This window comes from Salvelinus sp. IW2-2015, linkage group LG14 (assembly GCF_002910315.2).
Source record: "Salvelinus sp. IW2-2015 linkage group LG14, ASM291031v2, whole genome shotgun sequence".
NCBI classification, from domain to species: Eukaryota; Metazoa; Chordata; class Actinopteri; order Salmoniformes; family Salmonidae; genus Salvelinus; species Salvelinus sp. IW2-2015.
In genome coordinates this window covers 8,145,424-8,170,716 of record NC_036854.1, presented here as the reverse complement: position 1 = coordinate 8,170,716, position 25,293 = coordinate 8,145,424, and the positions used below count along the sequence as shown (strand labels likewise).

Sequence of the window (25,293 nt, the reverse complement as noted above, 5' to 3'; positions counted from 1 at the left end):
GAGCCATGTTGTTACGAAAGGCGTGTCTTGAATTCTAATTAAATCAACACTGGTGTCACCATTTAAAAAAGCACCATCACACCACCACCTCCATGCTCACGGTGGGACTACACATGGCAGAAATCAGTTTGCACCAACTCTTTCGTCATCACAAGACATGGCGGTGGAACCAAATAAAAAAATTGACAGATTTCCATGGTCGAATGTCCATTGCTCGTGTTTCTTGGCCCATGCAGAAGTCTACTTATTTATTATTATTATTATTATTATTATTATTATTATTGGCGTCCTTTAGTAGTGGTTTCTTTGCAGCAATTCGACCATGAAGGCCTGATAAACGCAGTCTCCTCTGAACAGTTGATGCATTTATTTGGGCTGCCATTTCTGAGGCTGGTAACTCTAATGAACTTATCCTGTGCAGCAGAGGTAACTCTGGGTCTTCCTTTCCTGTGGTGGTCCTCATGAGAGCCAGTTTCATCATAGCGCTTGATGGTTTTTGCGACTGCACTTGAGGGAACTTTCAAAGTTCTTGAATTTATCCGTATTGACTGACCTTCATGTCTTAAAGTAATGATGGGCTGTCCTTTCTCTTTGCTTGCCATAATATGGACTTTGTCTTTTACCAAATAGGGCTATCTTCTGTATACCACCCCTACCTTGTGACAACACAACTGATTGGCTCAAACGCATTCATTAAGAAGGAAAGAAATTCCGCAAGGCACATCTATTAATTGAAATGCATTCCAGATGACTACCTCATGAAGCTGGTTGAGAGAATGCCAGGTGTGCCAAGCTGTCAAGGCAAAGGGTGGCTACTTTGAAGAATCTCAAATATAAAATATATTTTTATTTAACACTTTTTTGGGTTCTACATGATTCCATATGTGTTATTTAATTAGTTTTGATGTCTTCACTGTTCTACAGTATAGAGAATAGTAAAAATATAGAAAAAAACTTGAATGAGTAGGTGTGTCAACTTTTGACTGTGTTTTTTTTAAAGCAGACATTGACTATCCCTTTTAGCAAGGTGAAATTTTAATTACACTCCGTCCCTACAACGATACAGGCGTACTTCCTATCTCATTTGCCGGAGAGGAAGGAAACCGCTCAGGGATTTCACCATGAGGCCAATGGTGACTTTTCTCCTATCAAAGACATTAAACTCTGAGAATGGATCAGCATTGTAGTTGCGCCACAATACTTACCTAATTGACAGAGTTAAAATTAAGCCTGTACAGAATAAACAAGTTAAAAAAACATGCATCATGTTATCAATAAGGCACTAAAGTAAAACTGCACAAAATGTGTCAACATGAATTTTGTCCTGAATACATAGCGTTATGTTTAGGGCAAATCCGACACATCACTGAGTACCACTCTTCATATTATCAAGCATGGTGGTGGCTGCATCATGTTATGGGTATGCTCGTCATCGGCAAGGACTGGGGAGTTTTTTTAGGATAAAAATAAGTGGAATAGAGCTATGCAAAGGCAAAATCCTAGAGGAAACCCTGGTTCAGTCTGCTTTCCAACAGACGATGGGAGACGCATTCACCTTTCAGCAGGACAATAACCTAAAACACAAGGCCAAATATACACTGGAGTTGTTTACCAAGACTACATTGAATGTTCCTGAGTGGCCTAGGTACAGTTTTGACTTAAATCGGCTTGAAAATCTGTCAAGACATAAAAACGACTGTCTAGCAATGATCAACAACCAACTTCACAGAGCTTGAAGAATTTAAAAAAGAATATGTAAATATTGTACTATACACGTGTGCAAAGCTCTTAGGCTTACCCAGAAAGACTCACAGCTGTAATCATTGCCAAAGGTGATTCTAACATGTATTGACTCAGAGGTGTGAAGACTTATGTAAATTAGATTTCTGTACTTCAATTGATTTGCAAAAAAATATACAAATGTTTTCACTTTTTAATTATGGTGTGTAGATGGGTGAGTTATTTTATTTTTTTTATTTAAAAAAAAAATCCATATTGAATTCAGTCTAAGGGGTATGAATAATTTCTGAAGGCACGGTAAGGCAATTTTTTCTTAAGATTGCAGGAAATGGCAGTTACGGGTGTTAAATAAATGCGAAAATCTCCGTGCCTCCCCTGCTGCTGTACTCAGCAGCACTACCATGTTAATCAAATCAAATGTATTTATATAGCCCTTCGTACATCAGCTGATATCGCAAAGTGCTGTACAGAAACCCAGCCTAAAACCCCAAARAGCAAGCAATGCAGGTGTAGAAGCACGGTGGCTAGGAAAAACTCCCTAGAAAGGCCAAAACCTAGGAAGAAACCTAGAGCGGAACCAGACTATGAGGGGTGGCCAGTCCTCTTCTGGCTGTGCCGGGTGGAGATTATAACAGAACATGGCCAAGATGTTCAAATGTTCATAAATGACCAGCATGGTCAAATAATAATAATCACAGTAGTTATCGAGGGTGCAGCAAGTCAGCCCCTCAGGAGTAAATGTCATATTAATAATCCTGGGGAGAACCCTGCATCATTTAGCACGGACTCATACTTCACGCGATCTACAATGCTTTAGTTCAAACTCTCCTTGGGTGTATTCGTTACGGAAACCGTTTAAGAACCAAACAGAACAGGGAGGGACCTACCTGAATTTGTCCAATAGAAACTCATGTTTTACATTTGCAATAAATAGTTTCTGTTGTATATCGTTTTGCAACAGAATTGGTTTAATGAATACACCCCTGGAGTGGTCCCTAGTGTTATTTATACTCTTTAACTCTCTGACCTTAGTCTGTTTACCCTACAGTGCTCTGGTTCCCCTAACCCTGCGTGCAAACAGACTCCATCCCGTTGTGGTACAGTAATTCTTATGCAATCACATTTTCACGTTTTAGTCATTTAGCAGACACTCTTATCCAGAGCGACTTACAGGAGCAATTAGGGTTAAGTGACTTGCTCAAGGGCACAGTGACTTATTCTTTTTCACCTAATCATCTCAGGCATTCGAACCAACAGTATTTTGGTTGCTGGTCCAACGCTCTTAACTGCTAGGCTACCTGCCGCCCCCAATCAGAATCACCCAAATCTTCAGTTGTTAATCTTCTGTTTTGAGACTGCATGGGCAAAGCAACAGCCGCATGGGCAAAGCAACAGCCGCATGGGCAAAGCAACAGCCGCATGGGCAAAGCAACAAACAAGTTTGAAAAATCCAATGCATGAGACACACTGCACGTACTGCAGCCTTGTCCAGAAGTTGAGTCGCAATGGTGCGGATTGCCTACCATTTAAAATGAAAGGACTTCTGCCGGAACGCATGCAGTTTAACGCATTTGGTTTGTACGGGGCTTAAGTATTTTTATTTTTTTATCCCTGTTTTCTCCTTTAGACCAACCTGCCCATCTTCAAGCTGAAGGAGTCTCGTGTGCGGAGAAGGTACAGCGACTTTGAGTGGCTCAGAGGGGAGCTGGAGAGAGATAGCAAGGTGAGCCATCAATGTGGGGTTTAAAGCAGTCTCGGTACACTTTACACAGGAAAAAGGAAATCAAAACAGAGAAACACAACAGTAAAACCGCTAAAAGTTTTTCACTTGGTTTATGCCACTAATGTATGTGTGTGACGCTCTCAGGTGGTGGTCCCCCCTCTCCCCGGGAAGGCTCTGTTCAGACAGCTTCCGTTCCGAGGGGACGATGGGATATTTGACGATTCCTTCATCGAGGAGCGGAGAGCTGGGCTGGAGCAGTTCCTCAACAAGTGAGTTTACACAGTCATCTCTAGATCCTCTGCTTCCTTGAATCAGGGTGTTGTTTTGTGATATTACTACTTTTTGATTGATGTCAGGCGTGTGAGAGAGTGCATGTAGGCATGTGTGTATGTTAAACATATCAATGCAGACACTTTCAGCTCAATCTTAACCTTAGGAGCCTATGAAACACTTAGCATAAATCAGTTGATCAATTAGATTCCCTCTCTCGGTGTCGTTAACAGACTGAACACACACAGCCAGATATGTCGTCTCCCCCCCTCCTTAATTCTCCTTCATAATTACCTGGTAAACGAACAAGAAGTGTGTCCCTTAGTACTTCCTACATTTGTTTTATTTTAGATGTGTAATTTATGATAATTGTGTCTCAAATTACAGCAAGTGGTTTCCTGAGGCATGGTGTGTGCACCCCTGCTTATTTTTTACCCCAAGGTGTTCTCACCCCCATGTAGAGAACAATAAAAGTTAGAGTGGGACTGTAATTATTTGCTTTGATTGCAGACTTGGCTATTATCTTTGTTTCATGTGCAAATGTGGCGAATGCTACCTGTTAGAATATTAAGTATGTAAAACCATACATTGGTTTTTCAAGGGAGCTGAGAATATGTTGGTAATTAAGATTTATTTTTAAAAATGTATTTGTATTTTTCTTTCAATTAAATGCTACTGTTGATCATAGCATTGTTTAGACTTAATAGCTGCACAGTGGAATGGAGCTTGTTCGCTCTGCTGTTATAATCTGTGATTGAGTGCATTGTGAGAGGAAAACCCTTTTCCTGGAGGTAAACACCATTATCATTTGTAAACAACCCAGCAGAGGAGAGAACAGCACAGTGAAGTTTGGACGGAAGTTAGTCGGCTATGTTGTTCAAAAATGAAAGGTGAGATTTGTAATCAGACTTGGGATGGAGTAGTGGGGACAGGGTCGGGAAGATTTAGAGGCCAGGTAAGATACAGTTTAATTGAACCCTGTCAATCTTTTTTTTTTTTAAATATTAGTTGGGGAGGGGTGGGGCTCAACTTGCTCTGTTAATGGCAAACGGAAGCCTCCTCAAATCCTCTGTAATTTTTCTGTTTGACCAGTACGTGAACCCTTGGTCATGCTTGGCCTTCAGAAATATTTCTCATTTTAGCTGAGAGTACGTAGGATGATGAGTACGTCAGTCATGGAAAATGGGTCTGTCTTTCAATTTTTTCTTTCTTTCCCCCTTATTTTTTTATTCTCTCCCTTTTACTTTGCTTCCATCCCTCACCCTCTACCTGACCTCAATGGTCATTCTTGCTTTTAATCAAATTCTCTGGCTCCAGATGTAACATGGAGACTTCATGAATTGCCAATTTAAAATAACAGTTAGTAAAGGTGCTCCCTATTCCCTCTCAATGACCATCAGACATAGGTCAGTGGTCCTCCAAAATGCACCTGACCTGACTGTTTGGTAATTGAAAACAAACCTGTTGAAAATGTCGGCAAGTTTTGCTACCCTCCTGAACTTTTCACAGTTTTGTAAATCAGGTAAAAAGGAGACTGGAGTAGTACTTGACTGTCCAATTATGGTCAATGTCTCTCGTGGTGCGCTCTCATGGAAGCCTTATGTTCCTTATAAGAACGAAGAGGAATAAGTAAGGAAGTCATTATGGTCAAGGATTGTATTGAAAATGTTTCCAGAAATAAAATGTATGAACAGAATGTGTTCTTTGTTACCATGTACTTTGTAACCATGTCAGACAGACTGTAACAACATGTATTCATAACCTCTCTCTCCCTGTCTTGTGTTTCAGAGTGGCTGGTCACCCTTTGGCTCAGAACGAGCGCTGCCTGCACATGTTTCTACAGGACGAGTCTGTGGACAAGACCTATACCCCCTCCAAAATACGACAAGCCTAAGAGCAGGACCACCGCCCGGCCCACAACTCAAAGCTCTCTCTACTGCTAACGGTCCTACTCTGCTCTGACCAAAAACACTTCTATGATCTTCACTCTTTCATTTGTAATCACTTTCTGTCTTTTTATTTCCGTTTGATTAATGATCTCATGTAATGCTCGTTTTCAACTCTCGATTGGATGAAACTAAGAAATGGTCTCGATGTAATTGTGGTTGAAAATCATTTATTTTTGTTTTTTTGTCTCAAAATACCACTAACTTTGGTGTTTTACATTTATCTGTATTTATCAGTTAGGTATGTCTTGGATATTTTAAAGAAATATAAAAAATACCTTTCCATGTATGCAAACCTCATGTTTAAACCCCATACATTACGCACTGTTTCCACTCAATGTCCAATTGGAATGATTGTCCTCACCGCCATAACTGCGACTTCACACACTTTGTAGATGATGCCTGACTCTGAAAATCACACTTTTCTGGACGGTCCCCTGACTCTGAAAATCACACTTTGTGGATGGTCCCCTGACTCTGAAAATAACACTAGACAGTCCCTGAAAAAACGAGCTCAGACTGGGGGAAATATAATGACGTCAGTGATATTCTGGTCGGAGCTCTAGGATAATGCCAGAGATTCCGACCGGTATTTCTGTGTTGGATGACTGTTAAAAAAATAAAAAATATATAAAAAAATAAAAATCCCATTTGGCGCTTGCATTCCCAGTTGTCATGAATGCACTTAAATCGGAGCTTTCCGAGTTGTCTTGTACGCACCGTCAGTGTGTACTACCAGCCAGCACTTCCCCTGTTAGTTAGCCTGTAAATTATTTTCTAATGAGGAAAAAATGCACCACAGAGGGGAACCCCACAGAATTTTTCTACCGACTGACCGTGCATGTGCGTTTATGACGTTTGTATACTGCTGTGCCATTTTGTTTATTTTGAAAGTTTTTCAATAAAACAGGTCAAACGCACTCATACGCATGAGGTGGTGATGCGTTGTCATGTTTTCCTGAATAAAGATTTCAGTGAATACACACACATTTTGGTCCATGCTGCTTCTGATATACAGTTGCCCTGCCATGGCAACCTGCTGTACACCGAACTTCCTATGAATCCTGTTTTTCTCCACTTTAATTGGATTGAACGACATTGATCGCCACTAATGATGTCAATGGTACTTTTTTTTATCATTATGAAAGCCAATATAACGATAAAGCCCTTGATTCATCGGACAGCACTTGAAACCCCTGAGCCAATGTGTTATTATTACAGCTTCTCCCAAGGTCTCGTCTGGGGCATTGTATTTGCCATGACTCAATATGCACTCTACTGCAGTCTAACTTTAAAACCCATGGCATTTGTTCTCATTGGGGTTTCAAGGAATTGTACCCTTCTTTCTGGTTCACATTCACGTGGTTTGGATTCCAAAACTCCCTTATACCTGAAGAAGCTGGATAGCATATTTAGTGAAAAGAAAATACATTTAGCAATCAGTGTGGCATAGGGGTAACTCAATGAATATTTGGGACACCTATAATTCAATATCATTTATTCTTCTAATATATTTCAGGACAACTCTCACAAAATTATTACTCCCACTTTGTACAACAGAGAAAAAATATTTACAGCAAACAGCAAAATTCAGAAATCCAAGTGCTGAATATTTTTTTCCAGTGTTAGTGTCTAACTTCACAAAGTAATCATTTTTAATTCTTCCCCACACACTGACACACCAACACAAACAGGCGACATTTCACTCAGCCTTGAACATAGAATCCTGCTCATTACAATTACTTGTTTTATTTCTAAATTTGAGAGCTTAAAACAGCTTTTGTCAAGTCCTCAGGGCCAGTTATATACACACAGTACCAGTCAAGTTTCAACACACCTTATCCAAGGGTTTTTCTTTATATTTACTATTTTCTAAATTGTAGAATAATAGAGGACATGGAATAATGTAGTAACCAAATTTTTTTTTTTTATCAAAATAGATTTTATATCCTTCAAAGTAGCCACCCTTTGCCTTGATGACAGCTTTGCACACTCTTGGCATTCTCTCAACCAGCTTCATGAGGAATGCTTTTCCAACAGTCTTGACGGAGTTCCCACATATGCTGAGCGCTTGTTAGCTGCTTTTCCTTCACTCTGCGGTCCAACTCATCCCAAACCATCTCAATTGGGTTGAGTAGTTGTGGAGGCCAGGTCATCTGATGCAGCACTCCATCACTCTTCTTTTTGGTAAAATAGCTCTTATACAGCCTGGAGGTGTGTTGGGTCATTGTCCTGATGAAAAACTAATTATAGTCCCACTAAGTGTAAACCAGTTTGGGTGGTGTATTGCTGCAGAATGCTGTGGTAGCCATGCTGGTTAAGTGTGCCTTGCAATCTAAAATCACTGACAGTGTCACCAGCAAAGCACCATCACACCTCCTCCTCCATGCTTCACGGTGGGAACCACACATGTGGAGAACATGGTTGGAACCAAAAATCTCAAATTTGGACAGATTTCCACCAGTCTAAGGTCCATTGCTTGTGTTTCTTGGCCAAGCAAGTATCTTCTTCTTATTGGTGTCCGTTAGTAATGGTTTCTTTTCAGCAATTCGACCATGAAGGCCTGATTCACGGTCTCTGAACAGTTGATGTTTTGATGTGTCTGTTACTTGAACTCTGTGAAGCATTTATTTGGGCTGCAATTTATGAGGCTGGTAACTCTAATGAACTTATCCTCTGCACCAGAGGTAACTCTGAGTCTTCCTTTCCTGTGGCAGTCCTCATGAGAGCCAGTTTCATCATGGCGCTTGATGTTTTTTGTGACTTTCAAATTTCTTGACATTTTCCAAATTGACCGACCATGTCTTAAAGTATTGATGGACTGTCGTTTCTCTTTGCTTATTTGAGCTGTTCTTGCCATAATATGGACTTGGTCTTTTACCAAATAGGGCTATCTTTTATATACCATCCCTACCTTGTCACAACACAACTGAAGCTGTCAAGGCAAAGGGTGGCTACTTTGAAGAATCTCAAATATAAAATATATTTTGATTTGTTTAACACTTTTTTGGTTATTACATGATTCCATATTTGTTATTCCATAGTTTTGATGTCTTCACTATTATTCTACAATGTAGAAAATAGTAAAAATAAAGAAAAAACCTTGATTGAGTAGGTGTGTCCAAACTTTAGACTGGTACTGTATATAGTTTTCCCATATCAGGGAAGATTAAATGCATAGAAATATAATTAATAGAACAGACTAATCATATACTTGAATGGGGACTCCCGTTCTATTAATTATATTTCTATACATTTAATCCTATCCGATAGGCGAAATCCAGATAGATACAAAAAATGGGCCCTGATCGGCTCTTTCCTCTCAATCCTCTGAGTGTATGGGATCATCACACGAGCTTGTAGAGAACAGTCGGTGTTGTCCCATCTTGAGGAGGTGGTGCCTCCTCTTCGGCAGTTGTGACGCTCCACGGCCTTTGGTTTCAGCACTGGGTCAAGTGCAACCCATATCATATTTGACCGTGGCTCGAGTTGCGAGTAATCTTTTTTGGTTTCTTCCATCCACTCAGATTGAACAATGCAATAAAAGATTGAAAGGGCATTTGTTGTGAAGCTCATTGGTCTTAGAGACACTCAAAAACATCTCCACGTTTTTATAGGTTCATCAATTATGGACAGATGGCTCATTCCACTGTTATTTTGTAAAAACCAGAGATTGCAGTATTTTGTGAAATTGTAACCTACTTAAATTGGCTAGGCAATTCTATTAGGGAAATTACATCCTCAAAACTTAAGCCTAACCCAAAGGTGATTGTTCTACTTGGTAAAATCAAGCTTTTTTACTGTCTTCAATATGCATGTAATTTACAAATTACTCAGTTCTTAAAGTTCAACTTGCCATGCGCCCATTAGAACATTTGTGTCTGAGCATTTGCAGACACTCAAAAGCAGGGGAAATAAACTCATATATCGCTTGATTTGTACATATCAGACAGGAGCCTTGTGATGGGCACATTCCCGATGGTCTTCTTGAAAAATACTTCCTCTATGGTGGACGGGCTGACTGACCGCAGAGCTGGTAGAAGCAGGAGCAGCTTCCCAAAGCGGCAGGGCTGAGTTGGATATCTACAATAACAAGAAAGATGCAATTATTTCATTGTCTTTAAATTTTATTTGTGACTGTTTTCTAATTGCACAGTGCCTCCCTGAACATTTTGCTTGTATGTAACTGTTTATATGAATTGAAAAAGTACCCAGCAAACGGAACATCTTAAGGACATTAGGCAACATTCCCATTAGGTCACTTTCAGAGTTTCGGCGAGATATTTTCGCACTGACGTTCTTTGAACATTATAGGAACATCAAAACATTACGTTAAGTACAGGTCCTGGTTTGGTCGCACTATAATGTATAATAAAGTACTTTGATGACCAGGAAGCGTTAGAAATAGGTTCCTATTTGGTTTTGACAGAACATCATCCTCTGGACATTCAATAACTGCGAGGGAATGTTTCAGACAGGTCCTGGATTATTACAGACAAAACGTTACAATAAGGTCGCAGCATGATCGTTAGGGTACGTTACAAAAAGGTCCCCGGGTTGTTCCAATGGGACGTTATATTCAGGACATTCAGTAAACTCAAGGGGACATCCAGTACAGGTCTTGGTCTGCTACCGACAGAAGGTTACAATAAATTATTTTAATGACCATTAGAGAACGTCCCCGTTTGGCTCTGACAGGAGGTCCTCATGACATTCAATGACCACACAGGGATGTTTCATACAGGTCCTAGTTTGCTCAGGCAAGACATTGTGTCATGGTCTCCAATAAGGGTCTGTCTAGATCCTACTCCGTTAGTTGTGGGGATCGAGATGTAATCAAGTATGTTTTTAGGATGCTCTCATAGAGCTGGGCGATATGGACAAAAAGTTATTTCACAATTACTTTCCATTAGTGGCAGATTTCTAGACTAAATTTTATTCAACTGAGATTGTATGATTCAAGAAATAAGTTAGCTAGTTCATCTAACATTTCCAAAGAATGTATGATTGATAGTTTCATGTGCCACCTGTCAAATTGGGATTCAGAATGATTCGATTTCTTTAGGGCTCTATAGTGATTAATTTGCCTACATCTTTTTTGTTCATATTGACCTAGGCTAGCCTATATGCTACAAAATGCACCACCTGAGGAAGTGGGAACTGAAAACACATTAACTAGATTGCTAACTCTAAATATTATATTTTTGCTCAACAGATATCTTTTTTGTGCATATTGGCCTAAGTTATAGGCCTATGCTACACTACCTGAGGAAGTGGGAACTCAAAACATATTAGCTAGATTGCTAACTGTAAATGTGATTTTGTTGCTAGTTAGCGTTGATTGTTGATTAATCTATCAGTAAATGTAATGTCCTACAAAAACGTTCCGTCTATAGGCCTAGGCTACTTAATGTGTTCGTTGTGAATGGGGGCGTTATACGCTCCGAGGGTGCAACATCTCTAAACCTTATTAGCCTACATACTCGGTTGTAAAGTGGTGCCATTTGCTCAAGATTGAGAGTTGATCAAATAAATATTATACTGACACAAAGCTGAATTTATGCCTTCTGGGAATGTTACAAAATTCAAAAGTTATGGGCGGAGTTGGAAAGATGGATGTCAGAAGAATTGCAGTGCAAATGTACTTTTCATTCGTCTGTCTGTATATTTCAAGATATACAGACTGCAGGGGGGTTCCCGATGGGTTGGACAATACTCTTCTCATCAAGTATCTTTTAAAAAGTTAAGACTCAAAAACTGGGAATAAATCAATCCTTCGTTGTTCAGGTAATGGAAAGGTCAAATGCTTTATTGTCTAAAGATTTTAAGAGGGTGGGCGATGGAGAGAAACAAAATAATGCAGTTTGAGGCCATGTGGCAGAAAGTGATAAGGGCGTGGAGATAGGGGTGGGGCTAGTGGGTCTGGGCAGGTGTGATGTAGTGATGCTTGTCACAATTAGCACTAAGCGATTAGTGCTTTTTGAGGTCGGTTCGGGTTCGATTAAAAAAAAAAAAAAAACGATTTTGGTTTAGATTATTTTTTCAACATTAAATGAACTGTGCATTATGTGGGTTGAATGTTGTACCAACACAGAATAAAACAATTAATAAAAGTGCCATGATGGTAGTGACTGTCCATTACTGCTTATCACTTATTAACCATCAGTTATTCACATTACTTTACTGAAATAAAATATTTAAGTTGTTGTGTATATTACATTTGTTTTATTTGATGACTTTATTCTTTCAATCCAACTCATCTCGTCTCTATAGAGCTACTGTCTATGCTGTCTATGCTGTCACTATTTTAGTAGTTCTTCGAATTAAATAAAGCATACTTTTATGACTACTGAATATCAACTATCAATCACTTAGATCATGTATTTTCAGGTGGAGATACCTAGCAAAGAAACTGCTCTCTATGTTTCCCCTCCTACGCACATTCTGTGTCTTACTTGTAGCAGGCGTAAAATAAAAACAGACGGGACAAGTTAAACCGCTCAATGGATTATGGTCATTGTAGTTAATTATAACGTTTTCTGTGTTAAACTATGTAGAGCATTGACGTGTTGGAAACTACAACTCCCTACTACATCGTACAGTTCGGGCATTTGATCTGATTTATCTCCTGAGAAACTGCAGAGCAATGTGCGCATTGAGCTCACAGAAATGGACGAAATGGAATTCAAATAATTTAACCGATGTCTGTCAATTAGTTGTTTAAAAAACAAAAAATAACTTGCATTTAATACAAATAACTAACATTGGGGCGGTAGGTAGCCTAGTGGTTAGAGCGTTGGACTAGGAACCGAAAGGATGCAAGATCGAATCCCTGAGCTGACAAGGTAAAAATGTGTCCTTCTGCCCCTGAACAAGGTAGTTCCTTGGCCATCATCGAAAATAAGAATGCGTTCTTAACTGACTTGCCTACTTCGCGGGACAGTGCATATACTTTCATTGCAGTTTTCAAGATAATGCACATTACGGTTTTTTCCCGGGAAAAAAACGGGAAACTAGACAAAACCTCCACAGGACCATGGCACAACATTTGATGTCATTAGGCGACCATTTCGTAACGTTCTGGGGATGTTAACAACAAATTTTTGTTTGCAGGGTAGCCTATCTTGCTGTGCATAATAGTACAGAAATATGTCCATATTGGCTGGCCACTTGTGTGCCAAGTATTTTGGTATAGTGAACAAATAGCTTAAATAAACAAGTTTCTGCATATCTGTTAAGAAATAAAACATTTCTAAACTGTTAGTTTTTATCAAATGTCTCACCTGGTGTGTATGTAACTGTTTAGGGTGAGCTGTGCCTCATCCTGTAGTGCAGCAATGGCACTGGCGTTGCGAAAACTCCTCAACTCTGACCCGCCATGCGTTGGCACAGCTTGAAGGGAAAAGGCACAGACAATATGGTTACTGACTGCCATTATATTGACATGTACCTGACAAATGCATAACTGTCAATATACATTTCATATTGATGGTCAAAGTACTTCAGACATCTGCATTGAAATGTAAAAAAAATAAAAAACATATCTATTTTGTTTTTGGCATTAACATCCTTGGCTATTATTTATTTATTTATTCTAAACTATTGGTGACCTTGCAGGGTTGGGGACAATTCCATTTCAATTCCAGTCAATTCAGAAAGTAAACCAAATTCCAATTCCACATTTTTCTTATTAAAACACATGGAAGATAGTTGGAATTGGGAATTGGAATTTCAATGAATTGCTGAATTGACTGCAATTCAAATTAAATTAACCCCAACCCTGCCTTCTTGTGATTTTAGTGAGGATAATTTATTTTAATATAATTTTTTATGACCCCCTCTTCAACTCACCAGCTTTGAACGTGACGATGCACTTCAAACAGGCGAACTCGGTTGCGTCCAGACGCAGCTGTCTGAAGCGAGTAACGACCTCCTGCAGGGCTTGTATTTCTGAGATGATGTTATTCAACCGCTGGGACTCTGTGTTGTCTGTGTTCATACCTTCAAATAAATGGAATGGAGAATCTGTCTCTATTTTCGCTTTCCTTCCAACGCCACATTTAAATCCCATGGAATCGAAACGAAAATCATCTAAACGTAACATGATAGTAAATAGCCTAAATCTAATCGGTTAAGTAGAGTTAACCTGTTGATTGGTCATATGGGTTACATACCGGAAACAGCGAGCAGGGTGTTGGAGTCCACCGGAATGGCCCACTGCGCTATGCCCAGAACAAACAGTTCCCTCCAGGCGTCCTCCAACAGGATCAACTGTAAAACAGATTACAAACCTCAGTCAGCGCCGCACAATGAGCATGCCTAATATACTTCCAAGAAAATATTGATAGAGAATTAAGGTTTGAACACATTAGTTATATTATTTGATTACTGTATTTAGGCCTATGCAATTGTACGTTTTATTTTTGGAAAGGGATAGCCTAATAATGTAATTTATTGGCTAATATCTATCCTATAATATCCATACTGAATATAGTGGCTTACCTGGTCAGGTAAGGGGAGCGTGGAGAAGGCGGGAACGCTCTTGGCCCACTTGATGCTCATGAAGAGCAGGCGCGCAGCTGACTCACACACGGACTCCGTAGCGACCTCGTAGAGGTACATGGGCGTGCCGCTGACCTCGTGAGGGTACTGCAATGCAAGAGGTCCATATAAACAAATAGGGCCTCGGGGTACCATTTGAATAAAATAATGTGCTTTAGGACTAATAAATAGCGTGATCAAATGCATTGGTGCCACATTTGTGACTAATATGTGTGTATCTCATAAAACTCAAAGCACCAACACTAGATTAAGCTGTGGGTCTAATTATAAGCTAATGTTGCCTGCGTTGGATGGAGGTGAAAATATGATTTACATATTGTGTGACTCGAAGCTGCTGAATCGGGACCGGAATGTCAACTTCTAAACCTCTTAAAAGTTGAGAAAGAAGCACGTTGTGTTTTTCCAACGTGCTTGGTTGTACTCCTTGACTCATTGGGCACATAGCGCAGCTCCGTGAGTGAAGGGTGAGCGGAGGACAGGGGCTTACCTTTGGGGTGGGCTGGGCCAGTCCAACGATGGCCTGCCTCTCCGGCGTGCTTGCTACGGCGCTCATTTCCAAGTTATGTGGCTCCAACTGCGTGACCGTAGTGAAAAACGGCGGCCCCGGTAGGCTCGAGCCCGGGAAGTGGGTCGATGAACCGTTCACCTCTTTGTGCCCCCGGAAATATAGGGCGACCTGCTTGCGTATGGTGGAAGTCCTGGGACCCCTCTCGTGCTGAACGGCTGTCAAATTGGAGAGCAGGAACAATACTCTTTAGTAAGCTAGACCTACTCGTCTGTGAATGCCTTATTTATCAAAGTTCTTATTTTGTTCAAAGCTCGGTGAGGTAAAAGGCTTTGCCTCTTATGAGAATGTTATGAATACGTCCTCTGTTTACCCCGCTCTCAGCTGATTACGTTAAATACACTTTTCCATCCGATTTGATCGCCTCAAACCGAAATGTCACTGCCGGCGTGTAGCCAAAATAATAATTAAATTAAGCCTATTACCGTCTTTATTCATGTTCACGTCAAGACACTTTTTCAAACGGCACGCTCGGCATTGGTTTCTGTGCGTTTTGTCCACGGGGCATCCTCCCTATAATGGAAACGAGAGAAAGAAAGAGAGAGAGAGAGAGAACGYGGGGMGGGGGGGGGGGGGGGGGAGCGAGCGAGAGAGAATCACAGTTAAATGTAATTGCTCTGGGCCTCGTTTTCCTGTTGGGATGTAAATTAACCATTACGATGATCGCAGCCTACCACTTGTACGAGGCAACTTTTTCAGCAAGTAGAGAGAACTTTCGCTAATTGCGTCGTTCAATCATATGTCGAAACTGATAGGATCTATAGAAAAGCAACGCCGCTCTCGGATCAGCCTTCTCTACTCAAATCTTACTTTAACATTAGAATGATTCCACAATACCGACAACGGATCGGCTCCTAGACTAGAGAGATATTACCACCTATGTCTGCAAATATTGAAGCGGCTTATTATGCTTACCCAATAATAATGCATCTTGTCACACATCATGAAACATATTGAGGCAAAAATTACAGACAGTAGCCTAGTCGCAAAAAAAAACGGAGTATGATTTAAATATTATTTAAATATTTAGGCCCATGTTGCCTATTTATATTTTAATGCAGTGATCTCTGATTTCATTTGAAGCATCGTTTTATCTTTCACTTGTTTGCAAAAATTGCAAGTACTTTGGCAACTTTGTATTTATAGTCAACTTTGTTCTGAACTTATCGGTGGTCACAGTCAGACAGATATACCTAAAGCCTAAACATTTTCATTCTATGTTTAGCGGAGATCCTCTGTAGATAAAGTGATGCGGAAGGGCAAAAAACATCTAATGCTGCTCTTTGGTTGCTCTATGAGTGGTCTGGATCACTGGTAGATTTGGGAATGTTTTTAAGAGCAACGTTACTAACGAAGACTCTGGAAAACAGATCGGCTGCTAAAGATACATAGTGAGATGTTTTTTTTTTAACCTTTATTTAACTAGGCAAGAACAAATTCTTATTTTCAATAATGGGCCTAGGAATAGTGGGTTAACTGCCTTGTTCAGGGGCAGAACTACAGATTTTTACCTTGTCAGTTAGGGGATTTGATCTTGCAACCTTACGGTTTCGAGTCCAACGCTTTAACAACTAAGATACCTGCCGCCCCAACGATGATCTTAACACTATGAAGGCTCTGGCACAGTGAGTGAATGACATGCTGTGTTTGAGGGAGAAGCGAATGGCTGTTAAAGGCCCAGTGCAGTCAAAAACGTGATTTCATGTGTTTTATATATATTTCCACGCCATGCGGTTGGATAATACTGTGAAATTGTGAAAACTATGATATTTCCCTTTTACTATAAGAGCTTGAAAATAGTATTGTTTTGGTGGGATGGAGTTTTGGCCTGCCTGGTGATATCACCAGCCAGTAAATTAGTTAATAGACTAAGAGAGTTCCAAACCTCTCTGCCAAAAATAGCTATAGTTTTCAGTTTCCCCTCCCCACTCAGACCACCCTCAGACAGTCCTAGCAAATTCTTGCTTGAGGATTTGCTATTTCCTCACAAGCTGTTTTTCTTTCTTTTTGACAATTTTAATTGAAAAAAAATCACAGTAAGTACTTAATTGTTACCAGAAATGATTTGATTTGGAGATAAAAACGGCTGCATTGGACCTTTAAACAGTTATTTTCCTGGGACGCCATTCTACAGGTGAAGGATGTGTTATTATCACAGCTATTGACTCGATCCCCGCGGCTCAGCAGCAGTCTCATCTCCGAGGATAAGTAGGGCTATTCCGCCCACTGTTGGCTAAATCCTCGGGTTAGTGTCATTACATTAGATTGGATTACACCTGAGACATTAAAGCAGGACTGTGCTTAGCGCCAGTCAATGGCCTTGGGTGGCGATGCAATTAGGCCCTGTCGTGCCCTGGGTGGCTGGCCGCTCACAGAGACAAGTTTTAGGAGAGACTTAACCCTGCAGACTCAAGACTGGCCGATAAAGACGCAACATGACCGTGCGTAAAATGCCCAATGTGTGCGTCATGTTTGGATAGATTTAGGATAAAGTCACCACCTGCATTTGAAATAGGTTTAACATTAAATTGGAAAAACACTGTAGTTAGGCCTATTACCTGAGAACCTGATTTACAGACGTATGTCCTGTTTCTGCGGATGCTCCTCTTGAAGAAGCCAGAGCAGCCGTCACACGCGTACACGCCATAATGTTTCCCAGAGCTACGGTCCCCACACACTTTACACGGGATATCCAAGATACGACCTGGAAAGAATAAATACAAATTTATTTATTTATTTCCTTAAGATCAAGATTCAGAAAGGTGTTTTGCGCTTGGAAAGAGCCCCCATCTGAATAAATTCTGCATCCAAACTCATGCCCTGTACCCATCCTCATCATCACCCCTCCCTTTTAATGAAGGAGGACAAAACGAAACACACAGTAACGTGACAACAGACAGTGTACAGTGTCTTCATATACCGTCCGGCCATGGGAATGCACACGCAAGTTTCTTGTGAGTTCGGTTGTGGGAAGCGTCATATCTGAGGTCTCTGAAGACAATTCCAGGGGGCACACAATGGAGACATTAGGGAAAGTGTTAACTTAATGATTTTCCCCATTGAACCTCGTCTGACTGCCCCGATCTCTACAAGCTGCCAACTCCCCCTCATAATGGGACTCGACAGCTGCTTTATCCCGCAGGTCTGTAGGCCTGCGGATTAGGGAGTGACACGGCACAGAGAATAATGCCCACCAACTCGTTTCACCAACTCAAATGAAGTGTATGTAAATCGACCCCGGAGTAAATGAAAAAAAGTGATTTCTGTAAAGATTTTTTATTCAAATCTATTTAAAAGAAGTATATTTGTATGTATATGAGGGAGTCTTTTTTATATAGGGAAAAGAAGGCTATGTAATTACACTGACGTTTTGCCACCTGCTCATTGATTCACCATGCAGTGACCCGTCAAAAAGGGTAGCATGGGAATTCGGATACGACCCCATAACGACAGAGCATCAAAAACAATCGACTTCGGCGATGAGTTGGGACTTCAACACACCAATTATGCAAAGAGTACCAAAGAAGTCGATGGCAATTACATTTCTCAATCACGTGGTTTTATAAAGGGTTGAAAATCCAGGATGCATCTCAAAGATTTTGAAAAAATATTTGGTGCCATGGCCAGGTTTACAACAAAAACGAATAAATAGGCCTAAATTACTCAAAACTATTCGTTAAAAAAATAATAACTGTATAAACCGTCGAAACAATCAATAAACGTTGGGCGATAGCCTAACTGCGCCTCTGAAAAGTTTATACGCCAAGAAGTAGGCGTATAGGCATCACATAAGGAATTAATCCAGTATTGCAATGTCCTCGTTAGACAATTATAATTACGCACTAATAACGGGCACATTTCCCATAAAGCTGTTGGAGGAAAATGTTATGAAATAAAAATGAAGTTTAATTTTGGTGTGTGGGGGAACACATCGGTAACTTATCTCAATAGGGGTTCCAGTCGTCGCCATTGTGTGCCGTAATTGCTTAAAGATATATGGCATATTCCATTACCGTAATTACCATCAACCCCAAAACCTGCTGAAAGAAGTTAGACTGAGTTTTACTGAGGGAAATGTTTTTGTGACCACCCACAATGTGTGCAATGAACTTGGAGGAAAGCATGCAATATTAGGCTACAACAATTGTGAATTATTCTAATTTAAAAGCTGTATGAAAGTGAATACTTGTAGATTGCTTTCTGAGATTTGCCAAGGCCTATGCGACTAGGCCAAAATAGCAACCAACCAGGCGTTGGTGAAACAAATAATAAACTATATGCGTTATAGGCATATTTCGTTTGGACGTAATGCAGTTTAGCAACACTTAACACAATAACAACAAAAAAAGACATGTATTAAACTACAGAATATAGAATATAGGCTAATTGTTGTTGTCTCATTATTCCAGTTATTTGCACACACATGTAAACATTCCTTATAGTGTCCCGAAATCCAGAACTTTAATGTTTTCTTTCATTTATGATGTACAAAGTCCCATAAAGTCCTGCAAATTTTTCAACCATAGAACATAATTAATTTGAACAAAATGCAAGGGCAATTATTTGTGTATGCCATTTTAAAATCAGTATGGTAAAAAATATTTGGCCTGTCAAACACACACACACACACACACACACATCACACACACACACACACACACACACACAACACAACACACACAACACACACACACACACACACACAAACACACACACACATATTGACAAATAGACATAATCAACACAATTGTTTATCAATAAATGAGCTTTTGGGCTATCATGCCAATACTGGCCCATTGGCCTACCTCCATATAGTTTGTATAGTCTCTTTCACGTACATTTTTTTCATCGTTTTGATAGTTTGGGTGTTTCGCACAACATTTCAGGAACATTTAGTCCTATATGTTTTACCTTTACTAATCTTTTTAGAAATAAACATCGCAAAACAAGCAGAAATATGCAGTGTTATTTTTATGAGAGAATAATGCCGTACTTATCAACAACAAATAACTGGAATTAAACTGGAAAACGAAGAAGCATAGGCCTACAGCGCTCAATTTAGTTGTATTAATGGATAGGCTAGGCCCTGTACCATTCCTATGAAAAACATTGTAAAATAAAAAWTTTTTTTTTTTAAGTAGGCCTAAGAACATGCACAATTATTGTACAAAACCGACTTCATAGTTTAAGTTATAAAATGGGTTACCAGATGTATCCTACCGCAACTCCAAGGTAAACGCAAATTGTCGATGACTTCATTTCGGAATGTTTCAACGCCTTTCACATAATATCCTATTACTTTTCGATTCATACATGTTTGCATTATAACAATGATAAATACCTTACTAACCAATTATAGTTTAAGGAGAAAGATAAACTTTAGTATGCTTACTTGATTTAACATTCAGAATATCCAAACACCCACTTGTTGAACCAGCGGGTTTGCTCATCGTGGACACTGTCGTTTATTTTCTATTTTCAGAATCAAAATCCTCTGTCTGTGCAAAAGCATCAGCTGAACGATATCAAAACATTACATCTACAGTTTTCGCTGAAACCAATAGATTTATGTAAAGTCCTGACTCCTGAGTCGGCCAACTGTATATTTTCCAAGGATTATAAAATTCCAGCTATCAAGATGGATTTTGGAGTATCTGCAAGTATTGGACGTTGAGTTTCACAAAGTCCTGGCTGTGTGGATAGCAGCGCGATAGCCGGATAGAGAGCCGTCTACACCGGGCGAGAGGCAACGGCTCCTCGGGTGCGCAGAGCGCAACAAGGCGCACAAAGTTGGGTAGAAAACTGCCGTAGCGGCGCACCAAAACAGACGGACTGTCTACCAAGCGAGTCCAGAAGCCACGGAACACAAATAGTCTAAACCAACAAAAACAATGCTCTTCTTAACTGATAAACAACGACTGGTAAAATAATGCTTGTTCAAACCCGAAGCAGAGGTGACTTTCTGCTGTGAGTCGTTAGATGAAAGCTTAGTAATATTTATGAGAAGTGTCAGAGAAGGCGGAGGGTGGAGAACTCCACTTCCTTCACCCACTTAGCTTGTCCCTGCTTTCTACTCCCAACTCTTGTGTGCCAGGATGACGTCACCCGACTCAGGCTGCTCGCTCTGAGGCAAGTGAAGTAAGAGTTCCGAAGGCTCGCGCAGAGGTTGTAACTGGGAGTGGAAAGAAAACACCGCGCTGTAGATTTATGTGAATTAATAAGGGGTGTTGTGCATGGCTATTGAACGATTCTCTCTACACCTCTCTACATTCTATCTGATTGCTGCGTCTCTGGTGTTTTAATAGACATGTATCAACAGGTGCAACTTTCTCTTTATAGGCTACTTAACATATTTATAAAGTGTTTGATAGGTTTGGTTAAATTGAGCTGCTTTTGTCAACTCCACATAGCCTTATCCAAGTGTTCTTTGGGTAGAGTTTGAGCACAATTGAATGTGCACCTGTTGAGTTTATGAATGTGCAAGTGTGTTGTTACTAGTATTGCCTAAAACGAATGTCGATCGATTATCATTGAGAGGGAGTCAACGGTACACGGTTTGGACATCCCCCTCATCTACCAGAGCTGTGTGACAGACAGAGACAGCGGTTCCCATCGCCCTTTAGTAGTTGGGAACGAAGCAGGGGTTCTGGGTCGGGGATGCACACGCTAATGTAGACTAGAACAGTGTAGTGGTCTCCTCCCTTGGCCCCCCTGTGCCCGCTCGCCGGGGCGGAAAGATGCAGCCTCTCCTCTCTGTCTGAGGAGCAGGGTGTGCCGGGGCGAAGGGACGATCGCACCCGTAGACCGCATCATTGACAGTGACACCCTGACCTTGACAGCTTGCTGCGCTTTCGCCCGGTAACTCCAGAAATCCATAATTCTGTTTTTTAATTATGAACATTCCCACGGTACCCTAGAGGACATATGGACGTTGAAAGTGTCGATTTAAACGGACAAGGGCGGGGTACAATGTCGTAGTTAATTGCAATTAGTCGTTGTCAAGTCTTTCACCCTTAAAAACCTGCCTTCAGCATGGCTCGCTTGGTTTAGTCAGTTTTGAGCATGCTCGAGCTGGTCCAAGTATCAACTTCTCTAAGTTTATTATATATAAATATAATGAATGTGTTAAAGAGCAAACTACGCAGGTGGATATCATCAGGCCTATCAAAACTAAAACTTTGACTATTTAGTAAACGTGTCTTAAAATGGAAATAATTGCTTCACAATATTGATATTCCACATTTAGTATAATGAGCTTTATTGCACACACTTCTTTCTATGTTTGCTACTTTTGGTGGGGCTTGATTGTGAAATGCATATGTGAGGGTGTGAGTGGGGGACTGGGGGGGGCAGTTGAATGTGCGAGATAATCTCCTTAACTCTTTGTAATCCTCGTCAATCACTGATAGCCTTTACACAAATATAACCAACATCATGGTTGCCTGGGTTGCTTGCTTTCACTTTTTGTATTAGTGACTCCCTTCTTCTCCAGCAGTCAATGAAAAATCGTTAACAAAGGACCAGTGGATTGTGTATCTGGTTTTTGGCTTGACAGCATCAGTATGCAACTACTTAAATAGTCTTTAAATATTCGAGAGGCATAGGCCTAAGTGTCACACTACTTATTTATTGGAATAACCCTATAGGCTATAGAAAGCCGATATTACCACCGTGAAATTTTCCACCGTTATTAGCAATGAAAACCGTATGAAGGCTATCAACTAGGTTGCATTCTTTTATATCAAATCAATCGAAAGGTAGCACTAACAAGATGTGCGTAAACCTATTGAGAGAAGTCAGTAAGCGCCATAGAAAACAAATATGTGGGTCTGAGCAAGTGTGATGTCATTAATGTTTGTAGAAATGAATGTACATAAATGTTCAGTTGTCTACTGTCTTTGTCTATGTATGTTTTTGTATTTTAAGAAAAATCAAATACAATCTTACAAAAAGAAGACAGCGAACATAATAGATCCAAGTCCACCAAAGACCTAGGGCTGCAACCTGGTCTCAGAGCATTTCGTATTATTCTGTATGTAAATCCAAGACACTACATTTAGTATGATATATTACGTTTCATATGCTAGACAGGGCTTAGACTGTTTAGTGGCAAAAAAATGTTTAAATATAGGTTAAAAAAATAATCTTTCTTATAGCTCTCAGATATAGGAGAGACACTTCAGAACAAACTTCCCTTTGATATTTTTTTGGGACCATCTGTTGTTCCATGTAGTGAATCTGTTATTCAATGCATTTGTATGGGCTAATAGCAGTATGGCCCCAAATCATTTTTCCCCAAATATTTTTTTTCAATATTTTTTTTGATACTTCAAGGGGTCTTAAAATTCTAAATCAAATAGATAAATGATCCTTGGTATGATCTTCTTAAAACAATTCCATATAGCGTAGAAATTGGTTGTTGATAATTGCAAGACAACCATTTTCAGGTCTTGCTATAGATTTTAATGTAGATTTAAGGCAAAACTGTAACTCGGCCACTCAGGAACATTCACTGTCTTCTTGGCAAGCAACTCCAGTGTAGATTTGGTCTTGTGTTTTAGGTTATTGTCAGTGGAAAGCAGACTGATCCAGGTTTTCCTCTAGGATTTTGCCTGTGCATAGCACAGTTCTGATTCTTTTTAATCCTGAAAACTCCCCCAGTTCTTCTTGATTACAAGCATACCCATAACATGATGCAGCCACCACCATGTTTGAACATATGGAGAGTGGTACACAGTAAAGTGTTGTATTGGATTTTCCCCAGGCATAACACTTTTTATTGAGGATAAAAAGTACATTGCTTTGCCACATTTTTTTCAGTATTACTTTACTGCCTTTTTGCAATATATATTTTTATTCTGTACAGGTTTCCTTATTTTCTCTCTGTCAATTAGGTTAGCATTGTGGAGTAACTACAATGTTGTTGATCCATCCTCAGTTTTCTCCTATCACAGCCATTAAACTCTGTAACTTTTTTAAGAACACCATTGGCCTCATGGTGAAATCCCTGAACGGTTTCCTTCCGCTCTGGCTACTGAGTTAGGAAGGACACCTGTATCTTTGAAGTGACTGGTTGTATTGATACACCATCCAAAGTGTAATTAATAACTTCACCATGCTCAAAGGGATATTCAATGTCTGCTTTTTTTTACCCATCTACCAATAGGTGCACTTCTTTACGAGGCATTGGAAAACCTCCCTGGTCTTTGTGGTTGAAACTGTGTTTAAAATTCACAGCTCAACTGAAAGACCTTACAGATAATTATATGTGTGGGGTACAGAGATGAGGTAGTCATTCAAATTTTTACTCTTGAACTTATTTAAGCAATTCCACTTTGACATTATGGGTTATTGCATGTAGGCCAGCGACAAAAAAATCTCAATGGAAACCATTTTAAATTCAGATTGTAATACAACAAAATTTAATTCTGCCTGTAACACAAGTCAAGGGGCGTGAATATTTTATGAAGGCACTGTATCTCAACCAATCTAAATAAGCATACACTGTAACAGAAAAATGAAATTTATACGGTAATTTTAGGTATTATCAACAGTAAAAAACGTAGAAACTTTTTACTGCAGTACTGTACACTGTAAATTATGGTGCATTGTGGGAAAATGTCGGTATATCGAATGGTACTGTAACTCCACCCCACAAAATACCATACCATACCGTATCTTTGGAGATCCAAAAACCCTTTGACCACTAGTGGGTGCATGGCGTTGTTGTTTCTGGCTCATTAACATATTTTAAAGCATGCCTTGTGAGAGGCTATATTTGTTGCACCCGTGTGCGAGAATGCTATACCAATTTAACTACTATATGGTTATAAGGTCCCATCAATTCATAAAGTATAGGGGACAGATTGGAGAGGCAGAAAATCTTCAACCTTAAATGGTTGCACATTTTGCCCTGTCCTTATGGTTTGTTTTGCCCTGTAGTTTCTGCCAGTTTTGAAGCCTTTGTTTAGGCCTCTAGAAGCGCAAGTGATGTAAAAAATCAAATAATCATTAATATGCTGTAACGTGTAAACACTTTATCTAGCTGCCAACCTGCTTGCACCAATTCCTTGTAATTACAGTAAAATACTGTCAAATTCAAACTCCTCCCCTCAATTCATCCAGTCATTAATTAATTCAGATTACGGTAGCATAGATTTTTTACAGTATAATACAGTACATTTTACGGTATTGTACTGTGTGTCATTACACAGTACTTGCTTTGATACCGTATTTATATTACAGTAGGTGTGTACTGTAATATTACATACAGAATTGTTCTTGCCACGCGCTGCCTGTAAATTACTGTCAAATTCATGGTAACCCCTTTACAGTGTTTAAATTATTAAATAAATTATGAACAGGAAATATTAGTCTGTGAAAAAGGTATGGGCCTTTGAAAGAGTTGAAGCTCTTATTTGCTAGTTTAAAAATATGCATGTCTGAAATTGTACAATCATTACAAATCAGAGTCAATAACAGATTGC

The 25,293-nt window shown here is 39.8% G+C and overlaps 2 protein-coding genes across 3 annotated transcripts in view; one reads left to right on the top strand and one right to left on the bottom strand.

The window, feature by feature from the left end:
- The window catches only part of LOC111973072 (sorting nexin-3), a 34,601-nt gene extending 27,933 nt beyond the window's left edge, over nt 1–6,668 (top strand). The window contains exons 2-4 of the mRNA XM_024000253.3: nt 3,368–3,463; nt 3,608–3,732; nt 5,522–6,668. Coding sequence (XP_023856021.1) covers nt 3,368–3,463; nt 3,608–3,732; nt 5,522–5,627 — 327 coding nt within the window. The 3' untranslated portion in view covers nt 5,628–6,668. The remainder of the gene's footprint in view (nt 1–3,367; nt 3,464–3,607; nt 3,733–5,521) is intronic.
- Nucleotides 6,669–7,162: 494 nt separating this feature from the next.
- LOC111973357 (nuclear receptor subfamily 2 group E member 1) lies at nt 7,163–20,963 on the bottom strand. 2 transcript variants are annotated; one of them, XM_024147478.2, is made up of 9 exons: nt 20,199–20,963; nt 17,365–17,510; nt 15,232–15,319; nt 14,729–14,964; nt 14,182–14,328; nt 13,854–13,950; nt 13,531–13,668; nt 12,963–13,071; nt 7,163–9,762 (listed from the first exon to the last, which is right to left on the bottom strand). In XM_024147478.2, the coding sequence occupies exons 1-9, from the start codon at nt 20,254–20,256 to the stop codon at nt 9,600–9,602; spliced, it is 1,182 nt and encodes a 393-aa protein (XP_024003246.1). In that variant the 5' UTR covers nt 20,257–20,963; the 3' UTR covers nt 7,163–9,599. The 2 variants fall into 2 exon arrangements, with proteins under 2 accessions (XP_024003246.1, XP_023856468.1); XM_024000700.3 differs by having other exon boundaries at nt 13,531–13,680; nt 20,199–20,959.
- Nucleotides 20,964–25,293: the final 4,330 nt, after the last annotated feature.

Excerpts from the sequence above, each read along its gene's own strand:
- LOC111973357 (XM_024000700.3), bottom strand. The coding sequence starts at position 20,256 with ATGAGCAAACCCGCTGGTTCAACAAGTGGGTGTTTGGATATTCTGAAT. Across the intron at positions 13,951-14,181 it reads CGCTCCCCTTACCTGACCAG|TTGATCCTGTTGGAGGACGC; the intron begins GTAAGCCACTAT and ends TCTGTTTTACAG. Across the intron at positions 13,072-13,530 it reads CATCGTCACGTTCAAAGCTG|CTGTGCCAACGCATGGCGGG; the intron begins GTGAGTTGAAGA and ends TTTCCCTTCAAG.